Below are 22,755 nucleotides of genomic sequence, written 5' to 3' on the forward strand. Positions count from 1 at the left end.
AATTGGTGAGAGCGATTCCTTCAAAAGGAAAAGCCATTTGGGTGGATGTAGATGAAACCTTTTCGTCCCTCGCTTTGTTGGACCCCCAGCGGCCTGGCCTTTCTTGTCCCCCTCGAGACTCTGTCCTATTGTTGTGCTTTTTCAGCCGTCTGCGCCGATCTCCGTTTGCACCCCCCATAACCGATTCAATGAGGCCGCCGCATCCTATTGGTGCTCCACTTTCATATGATGGGTTTCCATGGAAACCGAAAAATATTGCAGGACCCTCCACACTGTTGCTCTCCACCCGCTAATAGTCCTCTAAACAGAGGGTTCAAGAGAGTCTACCTCTGCAACAGGCTTAGGGGTAAAATTTGATCACTCACTGGCTCAGTGCTATTACTCAGTGCAAGATAATGATAATTACTCACTCATCTGCTGCTTTTGTGATACTTTGGAACAAACGGGGACTGGGATAACTGCGCCGCACTACCTGGGGATATGCTAGCTGAGCCATATGCGGCTTTTTTTTCCCCCGTAATTTTTTCTTCGTAAATGACTCTTTCGGCACGCTCTCATCCTCTGGCTCCCTGCACGTGTGAAGCTGGTGTTATTGATTCTCTCAGCGTGGGTGCTTTCAAGCTCCCACGATAAGAGAGTGTATCATTCCAGTGCATCTCCCCACTTCTGTGATTTGTCCCTCTTCGTCACTCCGGCTGTGATTGCCTCTTCCAGATGCAATCAGAGTCACATATTCTGTATGGGGAGGGGGGGGGGGGGGGTGTTGCTGCCACTGTCACTTGGGTTTAGTGTCCTGCCGAATGTGATGTCAGTTGGCAATATGGTGTGTCGGCGGGAGGATGTTGCTTGGCTCCATCGGCGGGAATACTCCGGGGATATTCTCCCTTTCCTGTTTCTTGTCAGGAGGAAAATGCCCCGCCAGCTTATTGCACCAGCTAACTGCATGCGGCTCGTGTCTTCCGAAAAGGCAGGCGGTGCTCTCCATTATTGGGTACCGGGGTTGTCAGTGCCAGCGCTTTGAAACAGGCTCCAAAGTGCAGTCAGTCAAAAGTCGCGCTGCCGACTATTTTCGCTAACAGAGGCTTGGAGGAGCAGCGGTTTAATTGGGGCTCATTGCTGTGTCGTTATTTTCAGCTGGGAGACAGTTTTGGGCGAAAAAAAAAAAGAAAAAAAAAGAAAAAGCCATTTAAAGACAGGAAAAAGTTTAAAGCGTTTATGCTCATTAGACACACTTGGCTGGAGACGTATGCATTGACAGTTAAAGTCAGCAACGTGTGCTAAGAAGGGAAGGTGAATAATGCATGAGTTCAGACTCTCCTCAAGGTCAAGCCAGAAGCCGTATGAGGAGAGTGTGGTGTGTTGGGTTTACTAATAATGGACAATTAACCGTAACCTTATTTTAGGATCTTGCGCCAGTTAATAGGCTTTTATTTGGATGCAGCACTAACCTGGACTCCTACTGTTAAAGTTGACTTTATTCCCTTTGCTGCTATTATTATTCGCTTACAGATGAGAAGTGAAATATTCACACAGATAAAGCACTTTTGCAGTCTTATATTAGTGCAGTGCTCGGAGCGAGTGCTTCATAAATAATAAATGCAAACTCTGTCATTTTAAGTGGCCCAGAATTTCCCTTTCTGGGTTTTTTTCCCCCCTCACTCTTATTCAGCTCCGATCGATTGTTAGGAAAAATGTGCCACGTTTATCCCTGCTTCCCATTCCTCTCACTAACTCGGTCCTAACCTGTGTTTCTTTTTTGTTTTTCTCTCCTGTCCAACAGCCCATGAAAACGGGAGCTGGGGAGCAAAAGCAGGACCAGTCATCATCAGTTTCTCCTGAACAAAGACGGCCAACAAAGAGATCCGCATGGTACCGTTGTGTTTTATCTTCAAATGCAGCGCATGTGATGTTGGGGGGGGGGGGGGAAAATCCTCTACTTTCATCTTCAACGTATATTTGTGTTTCAAACATACCCGTGCCCTTTGGTTTCCTGCACTGATGCACAGTTGCTGCCATGAAGGATTCCAGCCTCTGCACACACGTGTAAAATCAGCGAGAGTCACAGCAGAAAGAGCTTGTTGACAGACTCTCCTCCGCGAGATGCTGACAGCACACGCGAAAAGCCATTGTTACCGTCGACAGGAGGCAGAGTGCCGGCACGAGAGCCGCCGCTACTGCAAAACAGGCAGAAAGGCTTTCGTTCCTTTAACCACCACAGCAAGCTTGTGCTGCTTTGTTGTAAAGGCTCTGATTTGCATTGACATTTGCAACATTTGTATTCCAGGCATGGCTGAGCAGCAGGGACCTGTAAGGATTCAGAGGTTAAAGGGGAGTTTAGATCCAGGCTGATCAGCTGTTAACAGCCATCAGACATAACTGTTAAACCAGACAAATGTTGCATGCTTAACCAGCATGTAAATTTATATGCATTATTTATTTGTGCATATAAACTATCTAACTACTATCTAAAACCATGCCAATTATTATGCAAACAATGACCTAAAGGTCTGTTGAAGAGCAATTTATTTTTATTTAATAGCCATTTTTTTCCTTGAGATGATAAGTTACAATTTATTCTTTACTGACCTGTTAAACACAATTATAGCCATGGCCCCTGTGATGTCACTAATCCAAAAGTTTAAAAATGGATTTTACAATCTTATTATAACAGTATAATATTATACTTGACCTAAAATCTTTCTAAACTGACAAATATTTGTGTCTTTAAAGCAAGAGAAAGCATTATTTCAGCCTGCTAGGCGCCAGTGCACAGCAAACGAGGAGCGCTGTGCCACTCTATGCTCCATACAGCTGGAGAAAACGAGTCACTCAAGCGCTTTCTTTTGCAAACCAACAACTGGAATGGCATGAGGTACATTTCACATAGCATTGGTGTAATTTGATGCTAATAACCTATCCATGGATTTAGCAATGCAGGACTTCCTAGTGTCTTATTAAAGGTCAATCATTAAGATAGTACGGCACTTGACATTAGCGGTGCTGATATCCTTAAGTAAACTTGTGAGAAAACTGTGTTTTGATAGCAGTCACCATGTTTCAGAAGATGGAATTTTTAAAAAGGTTTTTCCCTACAACCTTTATCTTGAATGTTGATTTAATGTCACTTTGGTGTCAGACTTTGATTCATCCCCATTAAACTGTGTTTTTAAACTTGCCATCAGTGTTCGATGCACTGAGAACCTTCAAGGGATCCAGTCTCAGGTGGTAAATCAGGTTTTATGTCCCTGCTTAGAAACAAACAAGCACAGCACACAGCCTAGAAATACTATACTGGAATGTAAATACTTAATGATCTGAGATATTTTTAAATATATATGGTAATAAAGTCTAAATTAATATCCAAAGTTCAAAGGATAGCATAGATAAGTCAGGCTCAAAACAGTCGGGGTTGACTTCTCTTTGACTCAGTTCAGCAGTTTTCCTCAGTCACTGCCTTTCTTGGCACGTTTGAAGTTTAATGTAATCAAAGTGCGGAAAAAGGGAGAGAGATGTGAAATCAAATCACAGTGAATGCTCTGCTGCTCTGGTGATTTCGTGCAGAAAGTAATGGGAAGCATGCAGGAGGTACTAGGTCCCTATTTCAGTGATTATGTTTAATATTTGTTTGTCAAGTCTGCTGGGATACACCCTAACAAGTCTGTAAAAACCTCTGCTTTGGAAAGTGCTTGCAAAAAAAAAAGTCTGTTTTCCTCATCAAAATCTAGATTTTTATATGGATGAAAGACTCCAAGGAATCGGAAAATGTAGGTTTGGCAGAATGGTGTTGTTAATGAATGGTGTTTTTTTTTTAAATATAATGGGACCCTGTTCTCTATTATTTTATCGCTATAATTTAAAACCAACCACAGAGCACGCAGAGTATGCAGCAGAGCATACTTAGAATCTACAAATAACTTAACGAATGGTAACAAAACAAACTTATTAGCCACAGTCAATTAAAATTTGTAAAATTTGTCTGATTACATCTATAAAACTCCAGTGGATTCCCTCACCCTTGGAGTATCATGCCAAAAACTATCCCCAACCCATAATGTCCCCCCCTATATGGGCAGTTTACTGTTGGTTCTATCTTTTAAGAAGAAGAAAAAAAAGATTTATTGGCTACTGAAGAAAATTGCTGTGTCCACGTCTTTTATAACTATGTTGTTGCAGAACAACATTAAACAACTATGTAATGTATTTAGAACCCTCTCCTGACATTTCCATATTCTACGAGTTGTAATCAGTAGTAGCAGAACCACCTAGTGCAACAACATGGACCTGTAATCACACAGGGCAGGTAATGTTTGATATAGTGCTGAGAGACATATTCATGCTCCAAGCTCCAGATCAGTGGGTCAGACATAAGGAATAAAACTGTGAACATAAAATGCATATAGTAACAAACTAGAATTATTCATTGAATGCTGTTATACAAGAAGCAATTATTAGTCTAACCGCTCGCTCTCTGTTATCACACTGTCTCAGGGTTATATTAATAAGCCCTGACAGTACAAGCTGCTTCCACACTGTTGGTTCAGAGACATTAACCCACTTTGTTTTCTTGCGTAAACCTATTTGCAATGGAGACCGGTGCGCACACGTGGTTATCTCTTTCATCTCTCACCAAACCTCGTTCAGAACCGTCATCCTCAAGGCGTTGTTTTGATCACCCGCGCTGCACCTTAAGCTCCAACTTGTATCAGAAAGTAGGTTACGCAGTTGCTCTTTTCCCCCCCTATTTCATATCTTGTTAAACCTTTTACTAACTTTCTCAAGGTTTTGGATATGTGTGCACACCATGTAGCCATCTGTGAGTGATGAAACAGTTTTCAGGCTCTCTACACAAGGGAGCAAGCTGTATCCAAACTAGCATATGGCCTTGTACCGGCGTGTGACTGATTGTTCATTAGACAAATGGCTGGCCAAACTGTACCCCCCCCCCCCCCCACACACACACACACACACACACACACACACCACTGTTGTAAAGTGCTCCCCTGTGCTCCCTTTTGTTTCCTAACAGGAACTAGTGTGTTTGGTGGAGATGCCAAACGCTGTCCTGCAGACAAAGGCCACTCTCAAAGCGTGTCTGGGTGGCCTTAGAGAGCAGCTATTTATAGAGAGGGGGGTAACACTGCACCTGGGAAGTTGAGAAAGAAATCCATGGGAGGGAATAAATGTTGTCAGGAAAAAGTGTTAGCTAGAGGTTTTAGAGGTCTTCTGTGGCGGTCGAATGATGCAGCAGCTTTGCAAAAGCAGCAGCAGAAAATATCTGACTTTTTTTTTTCTCCCCCCTTACAAACGGGTAGATTTTTGTCATCGCGTTCATATTTCAAATACATAATGAAGTGAAAAGGCATTCCTCATGTGTGAAGGATTTCAGTGTTACTTTACGCGTTAGCTCAAACAGTACATGGGAAGAGAGCAGCAGGAGGACTTCCTCGTGAAATCAATGTAAATCCTCAGCCAGCTTGTGTCAATAGTCTCCAGGGTGGCCAACTGCTGCCCCCCCCCCACACACACACACACACACATACTTTCCATCATCACTTTGGGCTTTAGTCCAGACTTGCACCAATTATCCAGGATAGGCAGGTCATGCCGTGTTGCACCACCTGCCTGGAAAGATGTTGTTTGCCGCCAGCATCGCCAACATATCCATCCTGATTTAAAGATGTGGCTGCCCAATTGGTCAAAACCAAAAGCACAGCAGTTTCTTACTGTGCTGTGAAAAAGCTGCACATGTACTTGAAGCTGTAAATTACCCATACTGTTATCCCAGGATGAACGTTAGCAGGAAAAAACAGGGGTGTGGTTGTTTCCTGCAGATCAGCTCTCAGTATGACTCGGCTAACAACTCTGTTCTGTCTTCTCGCAAACCCCTTCAGCTGCCCCCCCTCCCACTCTGTCAGCTCAGTCAGCAAATGTCATGCAGTTTCTTCTCCATAACAAACCTAAAGTTATATGTCTTTCACCTCAAATCAAATTAAATCACCCCAAAATAAAATACTAACCTGGAGCACAAGGGGCCGCCAAGTACTTGTGGAGCCATTCTTGAGATATTGCCAAAAATGCTGTTCTCTTAAAAAAATTACGGACAACAGAAATAATAACAAACACTCTAGAACGTGTATGTTCTTTTGTAGCCAGCTGCTGTAAGAAGTGGTGAAATAAAAGAGAAGCAAAATGCCCTTGCTTCAAAAGTTAGCGGATTGTTTCTGATTCATTCATTTATTTATTCCGCACTTCAACTATATTGGAAGAATGTTTTTTAATAGTTATGCGCTGTCGTTTTTGATATGGTTTCCGCTGCGGAAGTTGCTTTTATATGCATGATTAATGTCAAACAAATCCCATCAGCAATCGGTCATACTCTGCCAGTGATTGTTCAATGGTAGGCTGGGAACAACTGAAGTAACAGCACTGCCATTCACTTGATAATGACAGTTTCACTATGCAGTTGCAAAGGTAGCCACAGCCTTCCCTGCATGCCTGTGAGAAAGTCAACCTGCTATGATGATAAATGCTCACTTGACACATTTTTGCTAGTACCATGTTAGACTCGATCTTGCCTTCAGAACTGCCTTTATTCCAGGCATAGACCCAGCCAGGTGTCAGAAAGATTCCTCGAGATATTTCTTTTTCACATATTGACATGATACCAGCACACAATGGCTGCTGTTGAAGCATAATTAACTCATTGTCATATTCAAAAACTTGAATTAACTTGAATTAACATGAATTATCCTGCTGGAAGTAGCCATCAGAAGATGTGCTCATAAAGTGATGGACGTGGTCAGCAACAATACACGGGTAGGCTGTGGCATTTAAACAATACTATCTTGGTACCAGGGGGACCAAAGATAATATCCCCCACACCATTATGCCCCTACCAGCCTGAGCTATTCATACAAGGCAAGATGGATTCATGATTTCATGTTAACGCCAAATTCTGACCCTGCCATATTATGGCTGCAGCTGAAATCAGGACTCCTCTGATCAGGCATCGTTTTTCCCACCTGTTGCTGTCCAATTATGATGAAAGAATATTAGCCTCAGTTTCCTGTTTCTAGCTGACAGGAACGGTACTCGTTGTGGTCAAGCCCATCTACTTCGAGGCTCGCCGTGTTTTGCCTGCAGAGATGTTATTCTGTAAAACTTGGTTGTATTTTCATGCTATAGTGTAGAAGCTAGTCTGCTCATTCTCCTCTGACATTGCTGAGACATTTTTTGGTCACACAATTGCTGTTTGCTGGATTTTTCTTTTTGTCATGGACCAATCTGCAAACCTAAGAGATTTCTTAGAAGATCATGTGTTTCTTAAATACTCAGCACAGCTCACCTGGCACCAATAACTATCCTTCTGTGAAAGTCACAGAAATGCCCTTTCTTCACCATTCAGATGCTCGGTTTGTCTTGTTTAAAGGAGCTATAAGTAACAAAGACACTTAGTGGTTACAGTCCAAACAACACATACACCTTTCACGGAGACCAGCCATTTGCACAACGGTGCGTTGTTGCTGTGAAACCCCACTGAATGTTTACTCACACAGGACAGGTATATGATATTGTATCCTGTTTTATTTCTGGTCTGCTTCTCTGGCTTCCATGTTTGCAGGCTGCTGCTCATTTGACAAGATAAAATACCAAATGCTGCACTTTCCATTGGGAACTCTGGGAACTCTCATATGATTGGCTCAGGAACCAGGAAATAAACATGGGCTACACTCTCAACCGAAGTAGTTCCGGACCGTACCTCTCGGTTTGAAAGGAGAAAAAACTTGAATATGGAGAGGACCGATTGTTTATAGGGAATGTTACTTTTATCCCAGGTGAGAAAGGAAAATTATTTAGGTTAATCTTATAGAAAATATCTTACTTATAGCTCCTTTAAGACTAAATTCCTAAATTAATTTTGTTACTGCCGTGGGATTGGCGGATTCAGTATTTGCGTTAGCAGCCAAGGCAAGGCAAGTTTATTCATATAGCACATTTCAGTCGAAGTGCTGTACATGAACAGAACATAAGGGAAAAAAACATTACAGCGGAAAGTACATTGCAGTAGAATAGTACCACTGAACCAAAGAACATACCTTTTGTTATAATGTAAAGGATTTCCACAATCTATCATGTATCACTGCTGTTCTTTTTAAACCCCAATAACTTAGGTTTTGAATGTGGTAAAGTAAAAGTTTCAAATGCTTTTAAAGGGTAACTCACCCCGTACCTAAGTTCTACTTCCCCTACATCTAATATTTAAAAAATGTACCTAAAGGAAGCGGTGCCCAGCGGACCAAGGAAGGTGCGGGGGGGGGGGGGGGGGGGGGGGGGGGGGGGGGGGGGGGGGGTGAGGGCTGGGCGTGGTCTGGCCCACTAGAATAAGGTAAAAAAAATGCTAATTAAACTAACTGAATGCTAAGCTGATAAATCAATAACCACAAAATTGATAGAAAGCTGGCAAAGCTCACTATTCCAACTCCAACTTGCTACAGGTACGAGACGGAGCTTTTATACCCCACAGCGGCAGAGCTACCGACATGAGTTTTTCTGAGTGACGTCACAATATCTTTTTGAGCCTATACCAATACTGACACCTATTCAGCATTAGGGGGGCACCTAACAGATGGTTTTAGACACAAAAGGAGGATTTCAACAATAATGACCGGGATATGTAGACGTCACTATAAAACATCCATGTATACAGTTTATTAGCTAAAGAAAAGTTGATTTGGGGGTGAGTTACTCTTTAAGTAATGAATTTAGAGGCTAATATGAGAAGGCTAGGGTAAAGACGCATACTAACATGAACTCAAACAATAAGTCTTTGATAGCAGAATTGGGCAGAAAAATAAACAGGACTGCAGAGAAATAATTCCCATGTTGTATTATTATGAAACAGTTCGTTTTGACTTGAATCAAAACCCGATCTTGTGGAAATCCCCTTAGATCATGTGTCATCATTCCCAAGAAAAGCCTTAAAAAGTTGAAGTGTTAATGTGTTCACGGTGTACTGCTACTGCATGCTCTCACTGCAGCACCGACCGCTGACTGTGAGCTGGAACTCCAGGGGATCGATGCATCAACGACCAGGCGTATGGTCCTGTTATTGATCCTTCTCTCTTACAGCCAGTTTGTATCTTCACTCACCCGCATAGAGGCGCTGAAGCAATTGAATAAAAGTCTCTGGTAAGATAAGAGTGAGGATCACAACCACATGTTCAGTACAGACAGAAAAAAAATCTGTTTGTTTACCCCACAAATCAACTACTTATGTTAAATATCAAGAAGAAATCAATCCCTTTCCCATTCACCCCATTTTTCTAATCTAAGGAGCCGGCGAATCGATTTACTGCTGGGAGTCTTAACAGCAGCCTGCCCTGAACTAACAGCTGGATGTGTGCCCAGTTGGGATGTCAGGAATGCGGCCTGCGGTGATGTTGACTTCACATGGCCCTTCTGTTTCTGACTGTGCATTTGTTCGTTCTGGGTGTGCTCTCTGGTTAATCAGCCTGTTATTCAGGAGCGCATCAGCTGCCTGGTCAGAGGACTTCAGCCCTTAGGGTTTATATAACGTCATTCCCAAGCGAATGGAAGGGGAGTATGCCGCTCAGATGCTGCATTTAGATTCACAGCTCTTACAGGGGCAATCTTATTAAATAATAGATGGCCTGGTGAATTGGAGCTAATTCATTATAGCCAATTAGGTTCCCTACTCCTATATTATGCATACTGTAACAAGACTCATTAGTGAACGTTTGCCAGAGAATGAACTATTGAAGTGTGTCCACCTTAGCTTTTACCCTGCATTAGAAGCTGTCATAAATCTTAGCAGATTCCTGAACACCCTGACCCTAAGGGTTTTTAAGCTATGGAGCAGGTACCTCTGGTGGTACTTAGTATGCATTTATGGGAGCCTAATTATGTTTTTAAAAGGGGGAGCAAATTTGGAAAAATATATAATTTCTATTTCAACAATATTGCACTTTTACCATTAGGATATTTCTACCGCAGTTGAAAACCTGCGATCTCTCTGTAGCTTAGTGGTTTAAGGCGCTTGCTTTTGATATGGGAAATCCCAAGTTCTCTCCTCCATATTTTATTTCAGTTTGTGATCTCTCTGCTCTACTGTAGTTGAGGATTTTACTTACTGGTGAAAAAATAAAATTGAAGAAGGATAGGGTGAGATGACAAGCTGTAGATACACAATGAGAGAAAGAATTAGCAAGTCGGTGAATTCACCTGGAGCCATAATTGCAAGGCAGCTATAATAAATCGAGGTGTGTGAGATTCCTACGCTTTTGGAACTTCGACTTCAGGGGTACTATTCTGCTCATTACAGCTTGAAACTTAGAAGTTTCATTGTCTGAGTAGAAATGAAGTAATTGAAACTCCATCGTTCAACCACTCATGCCGTGCCAGTGGATAATTATTTAGCTTCATCTCTGTCAGCATGGTTGTGCTTGGAAAACTTTTTTATTTCCTTATGTGAAAGCCAAAGCCATCGCCCTAACCCGTATGAGCATCTTCCCTCACTCACAAACTCTCTGACGTGGGTCGGCTTTGAGGTGCTCGCTTTCTCTCTGCCGCCGTTCCTTGTTGTCTGAAAGTTGTGTGCCCTCTGAAAGCACACGGAGCTATAGCTGCTTTAGATTCAGTGCACTTCAAAGCTCTTCAGTGTGACAGCACAGCTCAGGGCTCATTCTCTCCTAATTGGAGGTTCATTAAGGGACATGCTATGCCTCAAGGGGACCCTGTTCATTGCTAGAGGATTTGGGGTGTTTACTTGCTGTGGCTGATTTAGGAAGTCATGGAGACGTAGGAAAATGGGTTTTTAATTGAGATAAAGGGGTGATGCAGCATGTGTGCGGTCCCTCCGTATCATTATCTGAGGGTATGCACATACATTAGAGTGTCCCGCACCTGCTCCAGCCACGTCGGGGGGGCCTGGGACTAGTGGGCTGTCCCCAGGGTTCAATTACAGGTGATCATTTAGAGGGTCAATGACATTAAAGCAGGTCAAGTTTTACCCCTTACAATTTCAAGAGGGTTTCATTGTTAATGATTATCTGTTATGCAGGCCCGTGTTCAAGATGGAGTAGGCTGGCTGGTCATGTGGTCGGTCGTGGGTGCAGACAGGGCGTCCTTGTCAATGTAATCCATTTATCCAGGGGGTGGCTAGTGGAGCAGAGGCACATGGATTAATCTCACTAATTGTACCAAGAAATGCACAGATCAGAGCCTTGCAACCATTTCCTTAATTCCAGTTTTTTTTTTTAAAGCTTTGACCTGCAAGCTGAGTGTGATTTCTCATTAAGAGCTGTTCACATCTTTTTTTCTAGGTTTCCTGCTCTGTTTTACAGTGACTAATCTCACTGTAAAACAGAGATTTACTGTTTTTAAACTGAAATAAATATTTGTAGTTTTAAAGTGTGTTAAGCATCTTTTGTTATCAATTGGCACAATTACTATGGCTAACATTACTATATACAAACCTTAGTATTCATGTGTATTCCCTAAATCCATGGATCTCAAACTATGGTGCAAGTACCATTCATCCATTCATGGTACTTGGGCTGCATTTGATGGTACTTTGAAGAAATTTTGGTATTAATTATTTGTGAGACTCTAACTACTGTGCTTCATTAAAGTTTTATACTTGGATCTGCAAATGACAAACTCCGCTGAGCCATGTTCCAGCTCCACGTTCAGATACCAGTTGGTTATTATTGATAATTATTGTTAGCAATGCAACAACTAACACTGTCTTTTTCTGTACTTTCTATAATTAAACGCTGTAGCAACATACTGTATCATAGGAGGATAAGCACTTTCTATCTGCATCCTTCAACCAATAAGTACATTTGTCACATCTTGCAGTATCACTGGGACATTTAAGTGTAGTATTTTTATGTTTTATTGCTTGATATCTTGTAGGCATTGTAAATAATCTAATAATACTGTTAGTTTTACTTTGTAAATGTAATGGTTTGTTTGCACCTTGCACGCTGTGGTGCTTCTTATCTTGGCCAGGACATCCCTGTAAAAGAGAGATTAATAATCTTGCAGGATTTCTTTCCTGGAAATATAAAGGGCTAATAAAAAAAAGACCTATGGACAAGAACTTTTCTTAAATTCCTGTTGTATTACTGTTTTAAAATGTTGGCAGTACAGTGATGTTTGGAAAACATAGTGTTTATCCAGTTGGTACTTGGTGTAAAGAGTTTAAGAAACATTGCCCTCCAGAATGTTGAATCTTACCTAAGGCCAGAGTTTCCTTAAAGAGTGCCAACATTTCCAAATCTTGCATATTTCATGGCAGACAATGGCTGAAAGCTCAATACAAGAAAACAGAGCAACTTTACTCTAATAAACCAGCTCTTTTGGTATCTTATCAATGAGCAATAGACCTGATTTTAGTCTGGATGTTACATGTCAACACATCTATTCGTGGCCATAATTTAGACCTACATATTATGTCTAGGTTTAGACCAACCAAGAGTGTCTGGTCTAAAAGTGGGTTAATCTTTGATTTACAGTTAAACATTTGTAATATCCACAAGCAAAAAGGACTTTGAAAAGTGAAAAGATGTTATAAAAATTAAACCAAAACTCATTTGCAGCCTTCTATAAATTAGTATTATAAACTCATTTCATCCTTTTTAAGTTGTGATCATTGCCGTGTAACTTTTATAAATATGCAGGAAAAAAGATCACTTTTGTGTATCTAAGTGCAAAAAACTGATAGGAAATGGGTAAATATGATGAGCTAATAAAACATTATTTCTGTAATGGTAGATGTAAACAAGGCACAAAGACCCTTCCTCGTTACAAACAGAGGTGACATTCAGATGGCTTCCATGTCAATAAAAGCAATTATTAAAGCACTTGAATTGTAATCCAGAGATTCTGAGTTGGGAACCATCTGTGTTTAATGTTTGAGATTTTTTTTTCTAATTTTTTTGTAATAGTAGTAATTAATCTCTATTTAAAAAGGTTATTTGTTTAGACTTGTAACAAATGTCCAGTTTTAAACATAAAAATGTTTTGACTTTGAAACAAATATCCAGTTAAAATAGCCATCTAGTAGAAATCTAGCCATAAGTCTTAGCCATTTAAACATTTTTCAGCCAACCAGATAATCTTTTGTGCATCTCTAACTGCGTCCATCTGAGAATTTTCAGGATAGTTGGTGGCTATATTTCAATCATGTTTTCATTGTCTTTGTCTTCGTTGTGTCATTTTTGTTAGAACAAAAAGGCACAACCATAATTGTCGATCTTGTGGATTCAAGGAAAACGCTGTTCTTGCTAGATAGGCAAGATAGGCATGGAAAAATGCTCTGAGCAATGCTTCAAAATGCTCCCACTGGGAAGAATGTAGGTCGAATGGGTTTGTCCTCATTACAGAGCACCAGCTTCTGTTGGTATCATAAAGTTGATTTGGGTTCTCGGTTCTCATTAATCCGCTATCAAACACCCACAATACAAGGTCTACAGCCCAACATTGCCGGGGATCTCCAAGAGTAAACAAAAGGATCCTTCGAGCTGCACGGCGTTTAATGATGCCAGCACCAGAAGAAGAGGTTGATGCAAATTGAGCTGGCTTTTACAGGATACCTCAGGGCAATGGCTGCAGTTAAATTGTCACATCAATGACATGCAGTATTTCTCTCTAAGAAAACACTTCTCTAATCTCATCAGCACAGCATTTCTTCCTGCTCTGTGTAATGGTTAATTATAATATCTGGATTTTGTCAGTCTATATAAACACAAATTCAAGCGTTTTGCTAAGCAGCACACGCAATCTTTGTTTGTTGTTGCAAGGCTGCGATTCCTGCGGTGTAAACTGTGGAAATCTTTTTCCAGATAACAGAATCTGCAGATTATTCCAAGACTTAGTTGTCCGATCTCTAAGGGCTGGATTGTGATCGATGAGGGTCTGCTGTCTTATGGGAGTCATGGGAACGGCCGGTTTGTTTACTCTGCACTTTCCCTGTGGCAGTTTGATTTATACGGTGTTGGTTTCCACCTTGTACTGGGAGCTTTGCTAGGCAAATACAGTAAAAGCAATCTTAAGCAATAAATTTCAATGCACAGAAGAGAACTGCCCCCACATCTGACAGTTGGGCTGACCCTGAGATGGAAGTGCAGAGAGAGAAAGGGTGAGGCTGGAAAAGAGATCAGACATTTTGTTTGTGGTTATAAAAACTGAGCTATGCCTTGAGAGGTTTTCCAGCAGCCTGTCTCCTCATCCCCTGCTGTGGAAAAAAAACAAAAAAACATTTTGCACTGTTAAGGCCCAGGGATTGACAGAACGCACCATTTCCCCAGCTTTTCTGCAACACAGTAATTTATGCAGATCTCAATTAAAACCTACTGTGACCTCATTAGGTCTTTCAGCTAGATCTAGAAAAGGATGGAGTTAATTAAAACCCATCTCAGGCAATGAGGTGGTTGGTAGCTCTCAGAGTACCACTCTGAGGGTAATCAATACCTAAGCATATCATTATGATTTACAGAAAGTATTTAACCATCACTCTAAATCAGTTTCCTCGGTCATGGGACGAAAGGAGCATGGGAAAAAATAATCCTCCCTTTGAGTACTGAGGAGAGTAATAGTTCTCATTATATGTTAAATCATCCCCAACCAGACAAAGAGAGTCTCAGTATCTTAGATTGGTTCAATTTGATTGTCACGGCAACTTACACAGCCCAACAAGTGAGACAAAAAAAAGCTTTCTCTGTAGCTCAAAACACATCAAGATTAGACGTCAAGTTAAAAACAAACCAATGCAAGCATGTGATGTTAAAAGAAGAAGAGATCAGACATAGATAAGGCTTTTGTTCTGCTTAATTATTCATGCAATTTTAATTCTCTGTTGTAGGAAAACTCCATCAGTGGGCGATTTGAGACAGATGTTTGACAAATATTTTGGGGGTTTTCTTTTCACCACAAAAGTCCATTTCGGTGTAGTGTTAAGGTGAAAGATTACAACTGAAATCAAATTTGAGTAACAGCAGAGCTGCTTCTGAAATGGACATAAATCAGACCAGGCATTGCTCTTAACCCAGGTGTCAGGGCTGCCCCAGAGTTGATGAGAGAAAACCCAGTGGAGTACATTAAGACGTGGAAAGACTGGCTGATTATTGTGAGATTGTATCACTTGGATATCTGCATTTAAACACCCGTTCTTCTGTTTAGAGGCTTCAAGTGTGTGGTTATTGAATCTATAACAACTCCTTCTCAAAGCTATTTCATCTGCTTGTTATCAAGTCTCAAACACTGCTACCCCAATGAAACAACAGATTAGGAGAACGTACAAAGCAGAGTCGGTTAGTTTCTGACAAATTATGTTCCCTAAATGTCACTGCAATTATAGCTGCGGCACAGATTGTTTGTACTCCAGTATTTGCATAGAAATCCGTGGACAATTCCTTCACTGGTGGAGGTAAAATATTGGTTCATCTAATTTTGAAAATGTTGGTCCAAAAATACTTTTTTTTTATCCCTTCAGACACAGAAATCTATTTTGAACATAGATGTATTTGTTGTTTAAAATGCACATCCTAACAGAAAAGGAACTAATTGTTGGTATTTTCATGCAATATATTTAACTCTAAACATTAGTGCTGGAACTGGGAGGCTCTGGAAGCTAGCGCTACCCCTGTGGTGACCGAAGATTAAAGCAACTTAACCCCACAGCTCCTTGTAACTTTATACAAGTAACCACAAATTAAAAAAAATCATATAAAGGGATGTTAACAAATCTAGTGGTAACATTAGCACTGTTACATTCAAGCTAGTGGTATCACTGCAGCACAGCTAAATGCAGCAGGAAGTTAGAAAAGCTGCAGTTTAGAACTCAGAGTCTTTGCTTCAAATTATGTTTATGATAATTTTATTAATTTTTGTGACTGTGTTCAGGAATTTTATATAATGGTGTTAATCAGTGTGTTCCCTCAGAATGGTCCCTTTATTGCAACCATGATACAAGTTTCTACAGTATTGACTCAAGTGCTATCGGAGTTCATAGCAGGCCAAAGTCATGAAAAACTTCAACAATAGCACTCTTCAAAAGGAATAACTTGTAGTTTTTTATCGGGCAGATTATAAACTCCTGAGCTGCTAACATTCCAGTCCAACATTAATTAAATTTACTTGTTTAAGGTCACTAACCTGATTAGGCAAAGGAGATAACGCTCAAGACGACAAGTCAGATGACCAGCACTCTGTGGAACAATGTCATCTGGGCAAATACTTTAACAGTTCTTGGATAAGTTTTCTCAGAATGAAACTGTATCAAGAACAGACCTTTGAACCACACTCGGGTAGACATCACTTTAAAAAAACTTCTGAAATCACTATCAGCGAACAATAATCATCAGTTCTTCTGCAGAAAGCAAATTTGAACCTCTACAATTTGAAGGAAGAAACATTTATAAACAATCTGCAGAGAAACTGCTGCTTCCTTTGGACTCATTTGAATATTGTAAACCAGATGTGAATGTCATGGGTACTGCATTCTTTAGGCTTAATTGGGGATGGACAGAGAGCACAGATCAAAAGCCAGCATCTTGTGATGGTGGGGTGGGTGTGACGGGGGCATTAGTGCACACAGGGTGGCCAACTCGCTCAGATGAGAATACACAATTAATGCTGACTGACACATACAATGTTTGGAGCAAACTGTTCTGTTATATGGACAACAACCCCTTCAAATATAACTTGTTTATTTCAGCAGGACAAACTCCGTGAACTGCTTGGTGTTTTTGCAACAGCAGGAATGTGCTGTAAAAGAATCCAGGTGCTAAAATGATGGGCTTACAGTCCAGATGTGTGACAGACTGGAGATATTAGATGGGTTGTGGGAAAATAAGATGAGCAATTCCAAACTACACTTGTAAAGTTAACTGTTGGAATATAAGTAATAAAAATAGTGTAACAATTTGCATCAATTTTAATTTGGTGTGTTTTAATCAGTATTGCTGTTGCTAAAAGATGCAATTCAACAATTTTTTTTAAAATGTTATCACTTAAATGATTTCTGAATAATTAAGGTAATTTTGCTCTTATTTTGGTCCTATGTAAAAAACAAAAACAAAAAATACTACTCTTTTTTTGATTAAGGCATAAAATATGGCTGTAATTGTGATAACATTTCTCATTTCAACAAGGTGTAATTTAAACCTTTTTCCTGATAACAACAGATTAAGATTTGTTGTTCATTGACAAGAACACGCAGCTTGCTTGCAAGCTTTAATTTAGTATTCATTCTATTCCTAAATTAGACACTTCTGGTTACAGGCTTCTTACATTTATTCTAACATTTAAGGATAATTCTTGACAACAACAAAAATGTGCCACACAGTGGCAACAAAATGTCTCGGGGTGAGGAAGCTCAGCATACTAGCAAGTTCTGCATTAGCATTAGCACTGTCGCAAGTCTCGCTGAAACTGGCAACAGAATTTATAAATCTATTATCAAAAGGTTGCATTTTGAGTTTTCCCCCGCCATCCACAACTACACCTTTCAATCAATGACTTAGGGCAAAGAGGCTAGCTTGCTAGCAAGTTTGATTTTAGCATTATTGCTGTTGCTAAATTAGCTAAGGTAGAGCACAAAATCGTTCTCAACGTCAAGTCCTATGATAGGTTCTTACGTTCAATAACTACATTTTTTTGGTACTTAATGCAATACATACTAACAGATTTGGTCGACCCGCAGCGCTTGCTGGGGACAGGTCGTCCAAAACGGAGACTGTCCCCTGAAATTGGGAACATCTGGTCTTCCCACTCAAGGTGGTGCTTTTTAAAACGGGGTGCTGTCTTAAAATCCAAAAACAAATGTACAATTTCCAAAGGTCAATTGACTTTTTCTGTTACAACATTGATTACGTGAACATCACATTATTTTCAATTCCAAGCCATTTTAAATGGTTCAGCCCTTGTAGGAAGTTAGCAGCTGACTTTATGTATGTGTGCAGGGTCTGGCACACAGACACCACACGTCGTCCCCTAATGCAGTCGAGATGTTCTTCATTATCTAGGAGTGCTTTGAGGACAGACCTTCATCAAGTAAAGTGTGTTTATGTCAGACGGAGGGTTAGCTGTCGGGTGCAAAAGAGCTCCTGCCTTTCATTACATTAACAAAAAGATGGTCTGAGGTAAAGGCCACCTCCGTTTTGTTAATGCACAAGGAGACTCAGTCAGGAATTATGTCCTTAAAACTCTCCGAGATAGATCAGCTCCAGATAATCGAAGAACACCATATGTCAAGAGCTGCAGAGTGCTGATAGGGAAGTCGGCCATCTGACTCTGAAAATTCATTTTAAAGCTTAATTTATTTTATGTTCTCAGATAAGATAGGTATCATGATATCGGTTAACTCTGTTGCCAAAGAGTTTCATTTCTTCAGAGACCGTTTAAAGATTAAATCTGTTAAAGAACACTTTAGGAGGGAACATTATGATCTGAAATTAAAGCAAACCAGCTAATAGTCCATTATTTGTTAGTGTTCTGGCTTTGGCAGGACTCATAAAAATGTGAGCAAGTCCACGCACAGCATTATTGCTCACCATGAACCTAATAACCATCCAATATGCAGGAAAATGGGAACGCTGTCAGCATGCAACAGGATTTATGCGGCATATTTTCTGCCTTTATCTTTCAGGGGCAGGGAGAGGCTTCAGCTCGGGGGACAACCATGGAGGGGGACTGTCTCAGCTGCATCAAGTACCTCATGTTTGTCTTCAATTTTCTCATCTTTGTAAGTACTTTTCATCTCTTTCTCAAAGACGCTTAATCTGGCTACCTCTGAAGTTAGTGTCAGTCTAATGATTTAAGATGGGCTTCTGCCTGCTCCGTGCCCAACTGACTAATGCACCCACATTTGCATTTCATTAGATGAGGCAATCTTGATTCTATCAAATTCTCTTTTGATTAAATTTTAGTGTGCTGACACACATCTGAGGCACACTGTGCCATATGGAGTTTGTGACTGACACCTGAGTTTATCAGTCTTGATAAGACAATCAGGGGTAATCCCGTTAGTTGGAGACCCTCCAATGGTGGGGGTGGGTGAGGGGTTTTTGGTGGGGGGGGGGGGGTCAGAGTGGGAAGGTTGGTGTCTTTTCTTGCTTTATTAGGCGCATCAAAACCGTTTAGAGACTCCGCTCGCATGTGGTTGTTCAAGGCTGGGGTGATAATGCAACCAGTAGAGCAGAGAAACATCTCTGCAAGTCTCTGTCATATGTTCAGTTTTCTGTAGTTTTCTGTTTTTTTGTTTTTGTCGTTTTATTTTTATTCTAAATTCAGCTTTGAAAATTGTACCCAGTTCTTATCGTTCCCTATTTCCTTTAAACTAACAAGAATTCTAGTCCTGACAGGTTTCATTATTTACTGCAGGAAGAAGAGGATTGCATTAGAAATGTTGGGAGGGTCTGATCTTTTCCCCCCTACCTCAATATCAACTTTTCTTTATCACATGAGTCACCCTGTAGTGGAGGAGAATAGGATTTTAGTGAGAGGGAGTGTGGTGGAGGATGGAAGCTAGAGCCCTGCATTTCATTAGCAGGTTGTTTTTTTTTTTTAAGCAGGGTTGATATTTCTACACTCAGCCCCACAAAGGAATTGAGAACAGAGAAACTGACACTTTGGTCTTGGCCTCAACTCTCAATTAATCCTGTTAGACATTTACAATACTGAGATGTTTTTCAGGTAGGCACTGGCTGATATGAAATTCTCAAGGTATGATAACCTGTAGTACAAATACCACAACTGTATAAGCACAAACATTTAAAAGAAAAAAGTAAAAAATGGTCTAGTTGCTTTTATTTGAAACAGAAAAGCAACAATTAATCATGCTGCTGCAAAAATTATATTCTATAAGATGTGTATCTATTACATTTATTGCTTGCTATTTGACTATTAAGATTTAAATACTTTCAAAGTCTGTATTTTCCAAACAAACAAGCCTATTATGCAGAATATTATTAATTTTTGCTGTTCTAGTCATTATAAAGAAACACAAGTAGCCGATATTATCTGGTTAATTACTCAGGCTATCTGCTCTTGTAGCCTGACATCAGCTGCTTAAATCCCAGCACACACTGTGGGATGATCGAGTCTTTAGAAGTTCAGAAATCCAATCTTTTTTCAAGCGTTAGTACACACTCGACTTATTACCAGGTCCCATCGACAACATCGGTCTTTGATGTGGATGCAGCTACTGAGGGAAGAAGTTTTAGAGATGATGTTTGGTGTTGAGAAACTTACAGACATGTCCACAGTTCATTCAGGCTGTGAGAGAGTGAGAGAGAGCAAGACTTTCAGCAGAGAACAGAAAGACTGCACAGAGTGCAGAAGAGTTTATCCTTTTTACTTTTCGTCTTTGGTATTTGGGTCATAATCTACTAATTGCTAATGTAATAGGCTAAAGCCAATTAAAAATGTCAACACCATAAAACTTTGTATTATTTTAATGATAGTAAAACACTGTTTTGGAGCGACTGCACCCTCAAGCATTCATTTGATATCGTCTCTGCACCTTAAATATTGCACCTTGCATAAATAAATAATGATGGCTAGAGGCACAAATCTTTGAAAATATATTTGCTTTGCTGTTCTGAAATCTTCCTATATTATTGTAATCTAAGAAATCAGCCATATAATTCTAACCAGTTTGTTTCTAATTTCAACATGCCTGTATAAGAGTAATGGACAACACACCTTCAGTTTCCACAACATTACTTTCTGTCTTTATGTGACTGGAAAAATGTCCAATGTTTAACCTGAAAGCAAGGAAAAACTATAGTTGCCTTTTTTTAGTCAGCTGACTGGTAGTGTACAGTAATATGTAGGGGAGGGGCATCACTGGGTTGATCTATGGTCCTGTAAACCAGAAAAAAACTCTCATGACAATTTTGGAACCATATTTCTTTAAAACTGTGCTTGACATCGCTAACCAGTCCATGACTATTTGCAAGGAAAATATATTTCCATTGCATTGCAATGGATTTTTTTTTTATTGTATATTTTGTGTGAAATTTCCTTCTTCTTTTCTTGTCTCCTTCAGCTGGGGGGCTCATTCCTCCTGGGTGTGGGGGTGTGGGTGCTGGTGGACCCCACAGGGTTCAGGGAAATCGTAGCAGCCAACCCTTTGCTGTTCACTGGTGTCTACATCATTCTGGGCATGGGAGGCATGCTCTTCCTCCTGGGCTTCCTGGGCTGCTGTGGAGCCATCCGTGAGAACAAGTGTCTGCTCCTCTTCGTGAGTCCACACAATTTTCTTTTTGCACAGAATTTTGTCATTTTTTTGGTGGGGGTGGGGGAGTTTGAAGCAACTAAATGGGGAAAATGCCCTTCCATGGCCCTTTATACCTCAAGCCTCATGCTTATTTAATGTTGACTTAAGAGGGCACAGGCAGAGTGTGCCCCTCCCCCCCCCCCCCCCCCCCCCCATGCACCTGATGTGCAGTTTTTCTGAGTCACACACCTTGTAATTTTCACACTGTTTTTGTGTTCTTCTGTCTTACTGCAGTTCTTCATGCTCATCCTGCTCATCTTCCTAGCAGAGCTGGCTGCTGCCATCCTTGCCTTCATATTCCGAGAGCACGTAAGTTGCATTAATGATAAACGTAATAGCTTTAAAGATGTGTCCAAAGGGGCAAAACGCATTCTGCATTTTTGACCGTGCACATTTTATGTGCATTGTTTGTGGATTCCCACTAAATTCGAAGTATAGACAATCCATCGATTGCTGCAACAGCAAGAGATAGCAGTTCCATTCCCTGCATGTCTTTTGCTTTTCTAAACTAGATGCATTTATTACCTTTGATGCAGGCTGACCGCCAGCAATGTGTGCATTGACTCACTGGGCCAAAGCAGATTAGCAATTTGCCGAAGAACTCACTTTCTTTTTTTTAAAATGTTCTTCTATTCCCAGCTAGTGTTGCATCAGCTTGCATCATTTTTACTATTTTATTAGACTCCTTGCAGGTTTCTTAGGGAGGCTTTTCTTAGCTCTGTCTCGAACACAGTTGAAATAAACGTAAAAAAAAAAGAATTATTCCTCGTCTTCCACTCCTACAGTGGTCCAAACGGCACACGGAGGTGCTGTGAAAAGCTTTTTCTGGACAAGCTTATTGGTGCTTCTGCTAAAAACCCTGAAATTAATCGTTTCATTTCAGTGGCATGATCTCACATTGGAATTTTTTATTTTTTTTGGAAAATCCAACCTGTGATTTTGTTTCACTCTGTGGCAAAAAAAAAAAAAAAATCCCATGTTGGAAAATAACTGCTTTTAACAAAATTACCAGTTAGTACCCCCGGTGTCAGCAGCCATCTTGCCAACAGGACATCAGTTGGTCTTCCTCTATAATATTTCACATTGTTGGAGCAGAGAGAGAGAGGGATCTCTTACTATTCTTCTCTAGCTTATTCTGGGTTATATATTATGTGCTGTCCTTTCAGCTCAGCCTACATATTTATCGTTTTCTTAGAGCAATTTCCACTGGAGATTTTTTTTCTTTTGTTGAAAAGCTCAGTTTTTATTGTCATTCACAAAACCTTTCCGTGATAATCTTGCAAAGAGGAGCCACCTCTGAGCTTTTTCTGACCACTCAGAAAACCCAAAGTCGATGATATCCTGCACCGCTGTGAGCTTATAGAAATGACGGCAGCAGTTCGGAAACAAGAGGCTGAGGTGACAACAACGCCGCAGTATTGGTCCTTTAACAAAACACACAGAGACAG

The 22,755-nt window shown here is 40.5% G+C and overlaps 1 protein-coding gene across 1 annotated transcript in view; it reads left to right on the top strand.

Moving 5' to 3' along the window:
- tspan18b (tetraspanin 18b) overlaps window positions 1-22,755 on the top strand; it is a 59,596-nt gene that overhangs the window by 32,728 nt on the left and 4,113 nt on the right. The window contains exons 2-5 of the mRNA XM_012880429.3: window positions 1,781-1,869; window positions 18,674-18,769; window positions 21,077-21,271; window positions 21,542-21,616. Coding sequence (XP_012735883.2) covers window positions 1,867-1,869; window positions 18,674-18,769; window positions 21,077-21,271; window positions 21,542-21,616 — 369 coding nt within the window. The 5' untranslated portion in view covers window positions 1,781-1,866. The remainder of the gene's footprint in view (window positions 1-1,780; window positions 1,870-18,673; window positions 18,770-21,076; window positions 21,272-21,541; window positions 21,617-22,755) is intronic.

Source organism: Fundulus heteroclitus, chromosome 2, assembly GCF_011125445.2.
Source record: "Fundulus heteroclitus isolate FHET01 chromosome 2, MU-UCD_Fhet_4.1, whole genome shotgun sequence".
NCBI classification, from domain to species: domain Eukaryota; kingdom Metazoa; phylum Chordata; class Actinopteri; order Cyprinodontiformes; family Fundulidae; genus Fundulus; species Fundulus heteroclitus.